General features: G+C 38.2%; 1 protein-coding gene across 1 annotated transcript in view; it reads left to right on the top strand.

The window, feature by feature from the left end:
* LOC124160245 (RANBP2-like and GRIP domain-containing protein 5/6) overlaps positions 1 to 16,307 on the top strand; it is a 101,326-nt gene that overhangs the window by 11,741 nt on the left and 73,278 nt on the right. Inside the window, exons 8-9 of the mRNA XM_046536059.1 lie at positions 8,443 to 8,566; positions 11,571 to 11,789. Of these exons, the coding sequence (XP_046392015.1) occupies positions 8,443 to 8,566; positions 11,571 to 11,789 (343 nt within the window). The remainder of the gene's footprint in view (positions 1 to 8,442; positions 8,567 to 11,570; positions 11,790 to 16,307) is intronic.

The following is a 16,307-nucleotide window of genomic DNA, read 5'->3' as shown; positions in this document are numbered from 1 at the left end:
TGTATCCAATTGTGTTTAGTTTGTGCTTCTTTCACTGCCCTTCTTGACAGATCGGCAACAGCTGTAATCAATACTAAGCGGTTTTGTTGAATCTAGCTGCTACCTACCTTCCCTCAGCCCCTGGGCGAGGGGTATCAAAAGGGAGCCCACAACTTGAAAAATTTTGGCCAAAATGTAAGTTATATATTTCTCATGGTTATACCGTAGCTACCCAGCGCTTGGTTTGAAAACAATGTCAAGAGTGGTCGTGATTCGTAATTGGACTTTGTTTATCACGGTTAGAGTAGAATCTATCAAACAAAGGAAAGGAATTTTAAAATTCCAAAAAGCTAGTGTCACCGTTCATAACAGGGTGAGTGAATCAAGTTCAGAAGGGTGTTATGGGAAAGGCTTAATTATTACTGTGCAAGTGTAGCGATGAAAGACTTGAATCTGAAAGACTTGAGGCACATCAGTAGCAATACACATAATTAAACGTGTGAAGAAAGGGGACCCACAAAACATCTATCATTTGAACAGACAGTTACTCAGTCAAAGAAAGTGCAGGAGGAGGAAGAGGAGTTTGTTGTTGCTACTACAGAAGCATTTTTAAATGCTGGAATTAGTGTAGAGAAACTTGATAATCCCAAAATTAGGGAATGGCTCTCAAAGTGCATAAATGAAGAGTAGTGTGGATTTTCCATCTGCCAATAATACATTCTGATTACAGGGAAAAATAAACAGGAAGAGCTTAAATGTTGTGTTATTGGTTTAAATTAATACAATAAAATTGAAAACAAATTACCAGTAAAATAGTACCATTTGGTCAATTTTTACTCTAGTCTTCCTCACAAATACAATAAATCAAGTGAAGTATTCACGGTGCACCTTTTCCTGCTCACTCATTAATATTAATGCTTGAGCCATTGATATATATCTTGAACCAATGTAACTTTAATCATTTCCTTCATTTGGTTTTATCAGTAATTTTTTACGATCGAAATTGTATCAAATATTATATAAAATGCTTAAAAAATTATACGCAATCATGAAATGTGTACCAAAAAATAATAAAACACCTAGAAATGTGCAAAAATTGTAACGTTGTAATAACACCACCAAGATTTTGTATTGCACTGAAATCACATAGTTTTAAAATGAATTTAAGCCAAAAATAAAACCACTTTCACGGACCTGTACTAAAAAGTAATGAATTGACTACTATGAATTTTGTTTTATGGAGCTTACATATTACCTCCGAGTATTGTAATCTGTTGAAGGTGGAAAATTAAGTTTCAAAGTTGATGGTGTTCTTTAATGTTGAGAGTATAATTCTTAAGAACTTGTTTCAGTGGAACCACGTTAAAGCGAGTATGGGCTATTGCGAGACCCCCACCATTACGAGAGAGTAGAGGCACCGTCAATTGACCCTAAGATTAGCGTGTGAAAAAAAATTGTTTTTACGAGGCCCTTTTGGTGTTGGCATTCGCCATAGTGAGAGTTTCAATTTCTGGAAAATCTTCACCGAGAGTCCCTAATCTCTGTATATGCTGCCGATCTGTTAGAAATGAAGTTAACACAGAGTGCTTAGTCTCAAATTCATGTGGTAAACTGTCATTCGATAAGTAAATCGTTCATTTTGGTGAAAATATTGTGGCAGTTACATTAGCGAGTGCTCGATCTTCTTTTGCTCCTCAGGCAGCAGAAAGGAGTCGACAGCATACCTGCACATCCGTGAGTTGTGTGAATAGAGAGAATTTGAAGGTAGACACCATGGCCAAAAAATGCAAAATATCTCAAAGCGAGAAAGTGAAAATAATAGGGCAATACAATAGTTGCGTGATTAATTTATCTACCTATTCTCTCTTCATAATGTAAAAAACAAAGAGAAGATTAGGTCTGCCGTGGTGCAGGAGGGCAAACCATCACAGCAAATACCCCTGATGAATGCAGAACATGGAGATTTAGAAGCTTAGCTTAGCTTTGTCCGGGTAGTTTTGCAAACTTCAGCCTGCGGGAATGATACTGAGAAAGGGGCCACGCTTAAGGGTAGAGCAGAGTATTTCAGTGATTGATTGAGAATTGAGAACTTCAAGTGTTTGGAAGGTTGGTTACACGGATTTAAAGCACAAAAGCTTTACCTTCCTTCATAATTGCTGGTGATGCCTGTGGTATTAACCTGAAGCCGTGGAAGAAAGTAACTTCGATCCTGGCAAAATATTTTAATATTATTCCCTGCGTGATATAACGCAGAAAAAAAACGGAACTCTCTTACAACCCAGTCCCCGACAAAACCCTTACAGCACGGGGTGTTTCTTGCAATGATACATCCAGAGGCAGGTAATTTGCTGCTAGAGGTGACGAAAGTGGAAAGCTGATGATGCACTTTTAGTTTATTCAACTTTAAAATTCTTCATTATTTTTCATGTTTTGCTGTCATTATTGAGAATGTTAAGTCAATGAATTCATACTTGTAAGTTTTGTTGGCCTTAGGGTCCATCTGATGCGTGTGCATTTTCATTTCTTTGTTGCATACATAACCCATGCGTGTTATATTGGTCACAGTTTCTTGCAGCTTGCTTTTGTTTTACCTAAGTGAAATGCATAATATCTGCATTATATTTTTAATGAAAGAATATCAAGTTAATATATTTCCTTATACAGTGGAACTTGGTTAGTACGTTCCTCCTTAGTACGTTTTCCTCCGTAGTACGGCGATTTCTCTCGGTCCCGGTACTATCCAAACAAAATACAGGTAAAAGTATTTGGTTAGTACGTTTGAAAAATTGCGCTTTCCTGGTTAGTACGCTCAATTGCTTGCCGTGATGCAACCCGCAATTCGTTGTCTAGTATCTTCTTAAGAGGACGCAGTACACCCCTATATTACATGCTTCTACACGTTCCGTTCTTATACCGTTGATTTTGCTTGTACAGGCATGCGGTTTTCGATATATTCAAGGAAAAGTATGTAGCTAAGTCGATATCTTATTTTTATTTTTTTCTAAATTATACAACTATGCAAGGCGGTATTGGAAATAATGGGAATTTTCGGGAATCTCTGTGGAATATTGAATCCATTAATGACGTTTATGCTTACGCATCACCTTTTAGTCAGATGTTTATGGTTAACACACCAACTCTCGTGGCCAATGCTTTTCAGATAAGTGCGTAATTAAGGAATGAAAAACGAGAGTTTTGAGGGATTTCAGTCCCAAAACGGGCATCAACGACAGCGGCCGCAGTCATCTTAGTTCTCACTTCTCTCGCCCCGAGCGCTCTGTCAGAAATAGAACGGATTGCTATCATACGCTATTCCCCGAGTCTAGACTTGCAAAGACCTTGAGGTCCTAGAGGGATGGGAGGGGAAATTTTCCCCTCCGTGGCCGGTGTGCATGGGGAACATAAGGAATGATTTGGTCTTCAGTGTCTGCCACCGCATTCGTGCAACAGTGCTTGAAATCATTCAGATGCGGACTGCCAAACAACGCCAAAAAAGGGGCGAAGTGATAAAAAATTGTGATCTGTGACAGAGTTGAGAGGAAATTTATAGCAGAAAATGTTTTGCGCTTTAGAACTGTATTGACAAAAGCTGTCTAGTTCCGAAAATCTCAGGATATACCCTTGCCTAAAAAAGCTCAACTACTCGAGAGGGATATCCTGAATAGTGCGAGCCACATTTTTGGAGAGCATGAGAAATGCAAAGAAATCGGGTATTTTTGCGATGGTAAAAACAAAAGTGATCAAAAAAACTACATTCCAGAATTGAAAAGATGTGGGGTGTATGAAAAATTGATGTGTATTGTAAAAAAACATAAGTCGTCATAGTCGAAGCCTTATTTATGACGTGGATAATAATCCAGTAGAACACTACAACGCTGTTATAGCAAAATTCATTGCTGGAAAAAGAGTCAATTATGCCCTCTCCCGTTCATAGAAGGGAAGATGTGACGAAGCAGTTGTGAGTTTTAACTCTGGCAACCCATTGCGCACACTTTATAAAAATGTATGCGACGTAAGTCCAGGGTACCACTGCAAAAAGTCCCTTCAGAGGAAAAGTGAAAAGGCGCTTTCAACTTCAATCAGAAGGAAAGGTGTGCCAAGATCGAAGAGAAGTATATTCAGTCGTCTGGGAAAAAATCGTGACCCTGATTGCGGGCCCTTTTCTGAAAGACCGGACATGCTAAACCACCATTTGAAGATGAGTGTCGGCTTTTCCCCAAATCCCTCCAAAGGAGTGAAAAAGAAATAGAGGAAATCGAAAGGCAAACAGTGGGGCAAGGAAAAAATATTCAGTGGGGCAAGGAAAAAATATTCAGTGGGTCACAATGCAGCGGAAGATGCTCAGTGCTTCCAATTTTGGCCGCGTGTGTAAAATGCTTCCGTACACTGGCTGTGAAAACTTTATAAAATCAGTTTATAAAATGTAAAAAAAAACTTTATAAAATGTACAGCAATTTTGACTCTCCTCACTTGGAATATGGAAGGATAAATGAGGAAAAAGCTCACACAGCATTGGAGTTAAAGGAAGATATTTGCATTCAACCATGCGGGCTGTACGTTTACAAAGAATTTCCTTTCCTTGGAGCTACTCCCGATGGAATTGTTGGTGATCGTGGGATAGTCGAAATAAAGTGACCGTCATCGGCAGCAGAGATGACTGTAGACGAGGCAGTCAACAAAGGAAAAGTAAACTTCTGGATGAAGAATGACAAAATGAAGATTAACCAGAAGCATAATTACTTCTTCCAAATTCAGGGCCAGTTTCACATAACCCAGCGAGATTTTAGTATCTTTGCCGTATGGACCAAATGTGATTTAAAAGTGGAGAGAATCGAAAGGGATGACGATTTTTGGAGAAAATTTATGGTGGAAAAATTGAAAAAATTCTACATTGAGTGTATGCTTCCCGAAATTGTTGATCCGAGATTCTCCCGACCAATGCCGATTCGGAATCCTCCTGGAATTTTGGCAGCTCAAGAAATGAGAAATTCAGCGGGGAAACGAAAGAGGGGGAGAAAGACGGGGAAGGACAGTTGCCTAATAAAAAAGCTAAAAATAAATAATTTAAAAACAGATATTACATACTCTTTTCTTTAACTCTGGTGCAGTATCCCAACAATTACCAGGAAACTACTAACCTGTCACCATCGGATAGCACTCCATTGGGAAAAGCAACCAGAAACTGTAAATTACCTCGAACGAAAAGACCTGCGAGTGAAGCAGGATTTCATCAGGACTTTTCAAAGTCCGTAAGGGCAGCATTTTCGTTGTCATTCGTGTGGCACATCCGATACAAACAGAAATTGAAGGTGTATCTTATATTCAAGCCAACATTATTTTGTAATCCTCATTGGTATATTATTGATTTTGCTGCAATATTTACCTTGTCGCCAAGGTTTTTCCAATCACTACAGCTGATGCAACTCCACTACGAAAGCTTTTCGAATTCATAACGTCTGAATAATTAAGTACTATTGAAATACAAATTCAACAGGAAAATAGAATATTATTTTTATGCTACAAAAATGATATTTTTCGTTCCCAAGTCTCTTTTCCGCGGTTTTATTTTGGTATCTAGTATGTCAGATGCACAGCATGTGTGCGATCTGGCCCGAGGGACCAAAAAATGTGCGGGTGGGGATGAGGACCCCCGGTTAAGATAAGGCGGGGACACCTTCCAGCGAATGTGGATTTATTTCCTCCGTGACTTCCGAGGAAGCGCATTGCAAAATTCTGCGTCCATACGCTCTCAGCTTTCCATGAATACGGATAAAAAAACTCAAAGTGACACCCATGCTGAAAGTAAAAGGGCTCTAATGAGAAAGGGTAACTGATCCTCGAGTATCGCTACTGTCAGGGTGCACACACACCCAAGAGTGCGAGTGAATTCCCGTTGGCGACGGCCACGGGAGAAGCGAGAGAGGAGCGAGAGCTTGCAGAAGCCTCGCCCGCCTCATTCCTTCAAAGAGGAACACACTGAAGATAATAAACCCTAGTCAAAAATGCCGACGCAAGGATGGATTGTCTGAGACGACTCTACCGGCCGACAAGAGAACTATCTCCAAACTCAGACGGCCTCGTGAGAGGAGAAAAATTTATGTCCCACATCCTCTTAAGGGTCGTAAACCTCCGAATTCATGATTTAATTTATTATTACCAGCCATTAACATTCTTGTGTTCATTTAACATCTCTTTCTTCGACCGTGATTTATCCAAATGCATTTCTCAATTCTTATGACGTGATGAATAATAAAATGCGGCCATTTATCAACTATGCAAAACTGCAGCCAATGAGAAGCCCCAATTTTCCCCACCCCGAGCTCCTCATCTTCTGTTGCCCCTGGAGTGCCCACGGCGCACTAATTTTGCGAGTGGGCAATTGTTGCTATTGCACGAGTTATCATGATGAAGAAATGAGTCTAATCCAATTCCAACTTTATCTAAAGCAGTACTGCACGTACTCCATAAACTCGACGTCAATGCTTCGGAGTACGTGCATATTTGACTATAACTGCTGCGGGAGCAGACGATGCTCTGGATCTCCACGCGAAGCTTAGCTTAAAATACTTGATCTCGGCACGAAAGCAGACGACATTATACAAATTTTTAAAGGAAATTTCAACAGTATAATACAAAATCTTCTTGTAATTACGTCGTAATCTTAAAATCTTGCGTGTTATTAATCGATATAACAATCGATATGGTTTTATTCCAGAAGCGATTGTGTACGGCTGTCGCCGTAATTTAAGGTTCATATAATTTTGTCCAATTTTTATGATGTTTTAAAACAACCAGTTGACATACTCAGGGTTGTTGTTATATTTTCCGAGAATGCTGTGAGAAAGAAGAAATGACTTAGCTTTACTTGTCCTCTTTCTATAAATATATATAGGATAAATCACGGGAGATAGACGCCGTTTTCATGTAATTATGTCTTCGGGAAATCTATGAAACATTGTGATTTTTATTCACATGGTATTTTTTCAATGTAGCGCTCATTTTCTTGATTTTAAAGGTGAAAAGACTTCAGGAAGGCGATCCTACGAGAACTACCGTTAGTAGTTGTAATAGGGTAGTTTCCTTCATCAAAGAAAACGATAGGCATTGATTGCGATTCGTTACCCACCATTAGTGTATTCATAATACACAAATTATTTGGTTTTAGAAATACCGGTTTAGACGAATGGCAAGGGTCAAATTTTATCCTCATTTGAAAAAGGCCAGATTGGCGCCCATGCAATTCCACTCCGCGTGACGTCACAGGGACCTAGTTTCTACACGAGAGGATAGGAGTTATACATCGTCTGAGGTTACCAATGCATGTATGAGGCACAGAGCTCAGGGAAACATGTCTTAATAATCACCTATTAAAACTGGCTAAGGTCGGAAAGTTTTCTTCGTTTGATAAGGTATTAATAAACCTTTTTTAAGCCAAGCGCTACCATTCAGCAAGGTACTCAGCTATCCGCTAGCATCCTGCGTCCTATCAGCGCTCAGAGCCTCGATCAAGGTCACTTCACAAGGAGAGAGGGGGAACCAGAAATGCGTCGCACGGACTTTCCTACTTACGCGTCGCGTTTTTGCGCGCTTGAAAATTTTCACTTTTCATTTAATCGCGAAAAATAGATATCGTCATTTAAAAATCTAAAAGCGCGAAATACGTACTCCAGGAGTAATAATCTTTCGATTTAGGCAATAAAAAAATAATAGGAAACCACCCTATTATGACGACTTTTCCACAGATTGCAATTACCCCGACTGCTATTATTTACTTTCCTCGTTAGCACGTTTTCCTGGTTAGTACGTTCATTTTTTGTGGTCCCTTTAAAAACGTACTAAACAAGTTCCACTGTATTACCAATTGTTATTCAAATTGTTTTTATTGCAGTGCCGTGGATACACTCCACACTATTTCAATAACGACAGTGGGCATAACACTCAAATGGAACTTTTTTTTGAAGTAACGACAATTTTAATTGCATCATATATCATGCTTGGCAAACTTTTTTTGTGTAGATAATGAAGATATTACATTGGATGAAAAAAAAAGTTTTCCAAGGCAGGATTGTTCTACCACCTTCCACAGTTTTTGTTTGCAGAAACTAATGAAATATGTTATTTCACATAACCTTCGGGAAATGTACAGGTACTATGAATATACACCAATGGAAGCATATGAGGCATTACAGAACTGCGATACAGTTTTATCAGTAATTGTTTGAATTTTCAGTGAAAAATACCAAAATAATGGAATGATCACATAAATGCACGAAGTACAGTGGCGGAGAAAATTAATGCAAAGCTCATTTGCATCTGAAAGTGGCCAGTTCAGGAACTACCTGTCTTCCTAAATTTACAAAATAGTAATTTTCTGGAATCTTCAAGGGGAGGGGTGACTAACCCCTTGCTCTTTCTCAGATTTTGCTGTAATGTGCTCATATGTAATGATTTATTTGTTTTTAGAGGGCATTGGGAACTCAGTATGACAAACAAATGGAGGCCACATCACATTTCCTGAACTTCCAGAAGTATGCTCAGCCTGATATGGAACTACCCTCCAAGTCTGACCTTCAGCCTTATGACAATAGTGAGTACGAAAGTGATATGGTTGCTTATATCTTTTGAAAGTCACTTTTATTATTTTTAGTATAACATAATTGATTTATGCTAGTTTCCCTCCGCTATAGTATGTGGTAGAACCTAATGATTAAGAATTTATTTTCGCCTGCTGTTATTTTTCTTATGATGATGAGCTTTCATGGTTGATTAAATGGGTAAAAACTTCCTCACAAATTTCTACCTGGTAAGCTCAGAACTTCATTCGTAATGGAAACACTTGGACAGAAAATTGCAGGAATATACTTTGAAAATGACATGTGAGTGTTGCATACAGTTGGGTTTTACCAAATAAAAATTTTATGGGGAGTTAAATAATTTTTCTAATTACTTAATCATGAAATTGTGGTTCCATAAAGTAACCTACTAACTATTGAAGGTGAAAGTAATGGAATTCTCAACCCATTTGTGCTATGGCATATAAGTTGCATCTTATGGCTGTATTTTAACATTTAATAAGACTGCAGCAATTTCATTGATTTTTCTGACAATGTAATAAATTTTCATCTTTATTGTGTTGTTCAACTTGAATTATGTAATAAAGCAGTGTATGAAATGTGTATAAAGAAATTCCTTCAATTACAGTAAAACCCCTTATTTACACTTTTCTAGGGACCCAAGAAAAAAAGTGTAAATTGCGGGAAAATGCAAATTGTGGGAAATAGAGAATTTTCACTTTTATTCACATACTGGCTTTGGAAATGTTAATTTTTCAATTGTTCACTAAGCATTATTCCATAACATTGCTTCCCTCCGAAGCACAGCTGGCAACAAAAATTAAAAAATAATCCTGTTTTGTCTGCATTAAAAACATCTTTTGGGCTGTAACCTTCCAGAAGTCTAATATATATTCAGATTCTTTCCACTGAGTTGCTGTCTCTAAGTTAACATCTTTGCTTTCACCACTCACCATCTTGTATACAAGACTGTACCTATTTTTGAATCTATCCAACAAACCATTATAGATGCCGTGGAATCTTTGATTCCCAATCTTCTGGGGAAATACTTTTTCTCAAGGGCCTTTGGGCCTGTTTACACGATACATTAATGTCTGCTTGCATGAATGATTTTTGTGGACCGGAACGGGACAGGAAATGTACGAATGTAGGCAGGGGCAGATCCAGGATTTTTCTTTCTGGGAGGAGCACAGAGGGTCTGACAGGCAAAAGATCTTGTATTAATTGAGATTAAAAACAAGATATAACATATAACAATGACTTTACTAAATTCTCTTTATTTTTATATCAAAGTTATTCTCATTGAATTAAATGATTGAGCCTCCTTGAGTAAAACACAAAATAAAGCGAACGTAATGATGACCATCAGGAACGGATCCAGGATTTCTTTCTGGGGGGCACAAGCAAGGACATATCCAGGATTTTGTTCTGGAGGGGGGCACAATGATACCACGTTATACAAAACGAACGCAATGATAACTGGACCGTATTAAAAATCTTGCATATTTTTAAAGTGTCTGGGAGGGCACATGCCCCCCCATAGATCCTCCTGTGATAACCGTATTCAAATTTTGTCTATTTTTTAAGCATCTGGGTGGGGCACAGACCCCTAAATACGGCTATGAATGCATGAACCAATTTTAACAGGTTCTATTTTCTGTTCATGCATACGCACAAGTTGGGTGAATTATACACGGTGCATTTTCATGTTCATAATTTAGACATTAACTTGTACGGGTTAATTTATTATGTAAACAGGCCTTTAGATGACACCATTTGCAGGAACATTTGATGATCTTGCACCTAAAAATTACTCTTTTAGAATTCGTTCTATTTCTTCTTACCTAGAATTCTTCACATATACTCTCTTTTTTGATAAATTTCCGCACTGGTTTGCATATTTTACAATGGCATCGCGATTTTTCACCACGAATTTGTTTGAATCGATGCGTGTTCCGGTGTGGGAATCAACTAGCTCTAAAATTTTCATTTTCTCGTCAATTAAAAATGTCAGTTTTTCACCTCGAATTTCCATTTTCAAGCAGGATAAATTCTATTTCCCGTACTAATTGAGGATAACTTGCCAACACACGAGTGTCTGAACTACTCCTCAGCGTTCAAGTGCGTAGTACAAACGGTCGTGCGACTTCATAATTTTTTAAAGTTACAGTTGTTTGCGATACGCTGCTATGTGAATGGGATAATTCAAGTTTAAATAAGTTTTTTTAAGTATTTAATTAACCCATCTACGCTACGCAACTGTTGAATGAAGTCAGCGCAAATGATAACAAGTTTTATAGTTCCGGCATTTATCACATTTCAGCACGTCTGGTTTTCTCTTAAACTCTCGTATCAAATTATAGGCTACATAATTATTGTCAACATTGCTTCAGGAGTTCTTGCATTATAATTATTACATAGCTCGATTGCTCAAAACACCTACTTTCATATCGTGAATCTTTCCGCCGCTGACAAAAAACGAGATGACGTAGTTCAACTTTCCGACGTTAGTGGCGTTCTGTCCCGCCACATTCAAATTCTTCCCAAAAATAGTTCTCATTCGCGTCTCTTTCTCTTGGATTTTTAAATACAAATGCGCGAAAGGAAGCCGAAAGATAGTTTTTAAGAGCTGATATGCACGATTTATTGTTTTAGTAGGCAAATAATTTTTTTTAGCCGGCACGTCGTGATGCACATGGCGGGAAAACGAAAAAAAAACGGCGTAAATACAGGGTTCTATTTACATTGGAGAGATAGGAAATATGACGGGACCCAGAAAAAAACTTGCTATTTGCGGGAAAACGTAAATTCCGATAACGCAAATACGGGGTTCTACTGTAATTTTCTCAAGGCTTTCCATCAAATTAAATTGCTCTCAGCATTTTTTGCTCACTTATACTCCAGAATGGTTATCTTTAAGAAGGTTAAGAATGGCTTGATTTTGTGACTAGTGTTATTTCTATTTTTTATGGTAAATAAGTGTTGTGTGGTAATTATAGTACATTTTCCTGTTTTTAGTGGCTCAGAAAGGAAACCCTGGGAGTCTGCACCACCTAGTTTGGCTTGGTGTTGAGTCAGCCTATTCTGCTGCTGAAGACACATCAAGACCATTTGTGATACTTCCCACGTTTCATTGCTTGGCTTTTGATGGCCTGTCACTTCGAAGCAGTAGTATTAAAGCTGGTGGGCCGGACTCCATCAGTCAGCTGGATGTGGATGCTTACCTTTATGCTACAAGTAAGCAATAATGGACAAAGGCTTTGTTCTCAGTGTAACGGCCAGGCCTGTACCGAAGTTGTGGGTCGTATTAAAATGTTTTCTTGCCCTTGGTGTTGGGAAGCGAATAATCACTCACTAATATTTTTATATTAACTCGTTTCTCAAATTTAATTTCCCATTCAACTCCCAAAAAATTCATTCAATGAACAAAACATCAAGTAATCAATATTTGCATCTAGAATAGCCTAAATTTAAGATATTATGTCTCAGAATGGAGAGGAGCTGCTGGTGATGGCACAGATGGATAGTGAAGCGCTTCAGTCGCACGGGCCGTATGGCCCACAGTTCGACTGCCACATTGTGACTGTATGGTCAGTGAATGGCCATTAGTTGATAACTGACCAATGATGAGTGGTGAGAGACAACTGCAGAGTGGCAAGTGATGACTGATTGACATAGCATCTGCTCTCTGCCGTTATATAGGCAAGGTGAAACAAGGATCCATTGTCTCCATTTTTCAAGTGCTACCGCATCGGTTGTTGGATAAGACAACAGTTTCGCTGGCACTGCTGCCAGTGTCTTCAGGTCGAAGAAGTCATTTCATGTTGAAAAAGTCAGGTCATCTTCGACCTGAAGATGCTGGCAGCAGTGCCAGCAAAACTGTTGTCTTAACCAACAACCAACACAGTAGCACCGGAAGAATGGAGACATTGGAATCTCGATACTGCGGAAACCTACGTAGTCAGCTGAAACTAGGATGTTTTTGACAAAGAGGAAGGTTAAGCCGTTCGTTCTTGGAAGTGAAATGTACGGTTACCAAGTTGTAGTTTGTAGAGATGGGTCAAAAATAGCCGAACTGCCAAAACAAACTGTTCACTGAAATAAACCGGTTTGAAAATGAGCAGTTCTCTAAAACTCCCTGTTCACCGTTCATGTCTGCACTGCATGCGTGCGGCGCATTCGGTCCTACCAGTATGATCACCAAGAGGTATTGTGAACTGCAGTTTGCTCCAGCAAGTGCATTGTGGTTACAAAAGATGGCGGTTACGATGCAGACCATTCAAGGCCACTAAAGTGTGTCATAGACAACCGAGCCCCTCCCCTTCATTCTCTACCATTCCCCTCCGACCTCGAAAACGAACAGCTTTGTCGCTGAACAGTATGAATGCCCTAATATTTTGAATAGATGTTCATTTTTCTGAAGCTGTTCGTTTTCAAAATTCATTTCTCGGAGGTCGTTCGTTTTTAAATTTCATTTCTCGGAGGCTGTTCGTTTTCCCAGGGCGTTCACATTTTGGAGGCCATTCGTTTCCTCTGGCTGTTCATTTGGAATCTCGCGCTCATTTTGATTTCATTTTCATTTGAACATTTGCATTTGATGTACAGGATGCAATGGTTCAGGTTTGTGGACAATTCATGGGTTGGTAATCTGTTCGTAATTTTTACTATGGTTCAAGGCTACTAAACATTAGGTGAAAACTTTATTTTGATAAGTTATATTAATGCAAAAAATCTGTTTCAGCAAATGGAAAAGTTATACAGAAATTGTTAAATTATGTCATCCACTATTTATTTTGTTATTAAATTATTCATGATGATATTAACTTTTAACTGGGTTAACCTATATTTAACCATTTCTGACACTAAATACGTGAATAGCATCAGATGCTGAGTTAATAAAGAGTAATTCTGGCTTCTACTACCAGTGGACAGCAGGCATTTTCCTGCACACGGATAACCAAGTAAAGGCCAAGGACAGAATTTGCTTGAAATTACTATAACCTGCTGCACAAAGAAAGAGTCTCTATCTCTATTATGTTTAGAGTAACCTTGAACCATTGTAAAAATTCTGAGAACATCCAACAACCCATTTATGCTTATTGTGGAAAATGGAATTCTTCTATTTCTAGATCATTACACCACCTACCATGAAGCTATTTGCATTATTATATAGTTCATGTTTAAGATCTTCATGCCGGTTATGCCATGTATTTGAAATTAGGTTATATGCCATCATATTACTTGTTGATGATTTATTTTCAGTTTGTTTAATCACAAGCATTTACAAATATAAGATTTTCTTTGCTATGTGTTGTTATTTTCATTTCAAACTATTGTTCATGTACATAACATGTTTTACACAAAATATCATAGATAGTTGAGAATAATTTTTATATTTTATAAATGTATTTACATTTGTAAAAATATGAGTACAGTCGGATCCGGATTTAACGTCTTCGCATTTAACGTTTTTCCGCATTTAGCGTTTATTTTTTGGGGTCCCGATTCATTCCCTATTAGAACAATGTAAAAATAATCCGTATTTAGTGTTTCCGCATTTTGCGTTTTTCCGCATTTATGGTCGTAAAAAGTTTTCCCGCACAAGATTTTTTTGCCCGATTTAACGTTTTTTCATTACGGTTCGTGCAAATGATTATCCAAATCTTTGCAAATTTCTGCTCGTCAACAAGAAGAGTCCCATAGAAGTTTACCAAGAGTCGATAGAATACCGGGGAACGCTTCTTCAACTGCTTTCTTCTGCGAATGCAGCGCTGGGACCTTCAACTCGCTAGCTGGGTGATTAGTCTTCTCGTAATGTTTCGCTCCCCTTCTAGTCTAAAAACCAGGCACTTTTTGGATCAGATCCGATCTAATGGAGCAAAGCCATCCCTTAATAACCTCAAACTACCTTATCCTTCACTTTTGGAATTTTACTTCGATGATAATTGACGACTGATGACACGAGTTTTTCTCCGAGGGCCGCTACAATGACGGTTTTCTCGTAATGTTTTCACTTGATGGCTTATGCCCCTTTCAACTCTACTCTCTACGGGCAGTCCAATTTTAGCCCAATATTTTTCCATTCATCTACTTTCTCTTTTCAAAAGAGGAGGCACAATATCATTTGCGCAGTTCACCAAATGATTCTTTCTATAGATTTCAGTTTCCACGGAGGAACGGAGAAAGAAACGAGGAAGCGTTTCCCCTGTCATGGTCGTGAAAGAGAGCATTCTTTCCCTACGGAACAACATTGTTTGACATCGTAATTTAGATATTCCGGAGCCCATTTACCGACATGCGGTTGGTTGATATCGCTGTCGATTCAAAGATATTTATCTGGGGCTATTTTAAGACAAAAGAGAATGACAATCGGAGTTTTGACGAACTATCACGGTCCATAACTAAATAAATCGCTCATGCCGGAAAAAAATCACCGCATAATCACGGGAAAAAAGATCGCGGATAGAGCGCGGAAAAATACGAAAATCCAGCAGGATTACCCTTGGTGGTTGACTTTGACATCATAACTCGGACGAAGTTTCCAAACTCTAGAGGCACTGACAATTTGTCAGAAGAAATCCAGTTCTGTTGAAGATTAAACCTTTTCACTTAACAGAGTTTAGCTAATCGCTATTCAAGGTCCAACCAAATTTTACTAAAGGCTGCGGTGAAACAAGGTGAGTCTGCGTCAAGGTGATTAGCGCGCCGCGTAAGCAACTTCTCCCGGCTCCATTCGACCTGCATGAGGCCGCGGATATATGACAATCTGGTGTTATCATCGAGTTGAATCACCATCGACTTGTAGGCATACTAGAAATAAGACCTCGAAATCCAAAATGTGCACACAGGAGGCTTTTTAAAGGCTCATAAATCCCTCGTTTCGCGGAGGCTACAGAAAACTAGTTTTAAAGTATACCGGGATTTAAGTTTTAAAGGATCCGGGTTCGAATCCCGGTCAAGGCGAATGATTTTTTCTCTGTGGATCTTTCGCACGCTACAGAAAACGTTAAGTTGACAAAATTCCAATAAACCTCCCTTTTACTAGTTATTCGGTAGTTTAGAATTCGGGATTAGCGATCGTCTGTTGTCATTTTATTTCACTCATCTTTATTTTTGCAATGACGAATTTTTTTAGGACATACTTACACCTTTTCTTATTACATTAGAAATGCTATAGTCACCTACATGTCACTTTATAGAAAAAATTTTAAAATTTCATCGAGACGACTGAAATATGAGTAAAAATGGAATCACTAATGTCCATAATAATATTCCGTGGGAATGCTTTTAAGTTGATGTACATTATAATTTTCTTAAAATATTTCATTAAAGCAATTGTCATCCTCTCATTAACTACTTATTTCTACTACCCATTTTTTTTAGCTGATTCCTGAAAAGTATTATCCAACCCTCACTGGGCAGAGAACATTTAATCAATGAATTTTTTGCTGCATGCAGCACCTTTTAGTTGCTTAAAATAATATATTTTATTCATAAAAAGCCATTCCAATCATTACAGACCCTAAAACCTGAAAAAAATGGCATGTCCTCATTTAGTGTTTGTCCGCATTTAGTGTTTTAAATTGTGTCCCCCCTGAAAAACCTTAAATCAGGATTCCACTGTAATTGGTATTGCTGTTTTTCTGTATGTTTTTATTTTTTATTATATTTTTTGTATGTTAAGAATGAAAAAGTTTCAATGATTATGATATTGCATGTGGTTTTATTCTAATTATTAGCTCTGATGACGGTAAA

Source organism: Ischnura elegans, chromosome 6, assembly GCF_921293095.1.
Source record: "Ischnura elegans chromosome 6, ioIscEleg1.1, whole genome shotgun sequence".
Classification (NCBI taxonomy): Eukaryota; Metazoa; Arthropoda; class Insecta; order Odonata; family Coenagrionidae; genus Ischnura; species Ischnura elegans.
Note: the sequence above shows the minus strand (reverse complement) of the source record. Positions and strands in the feature narration are given on the sequence as shown.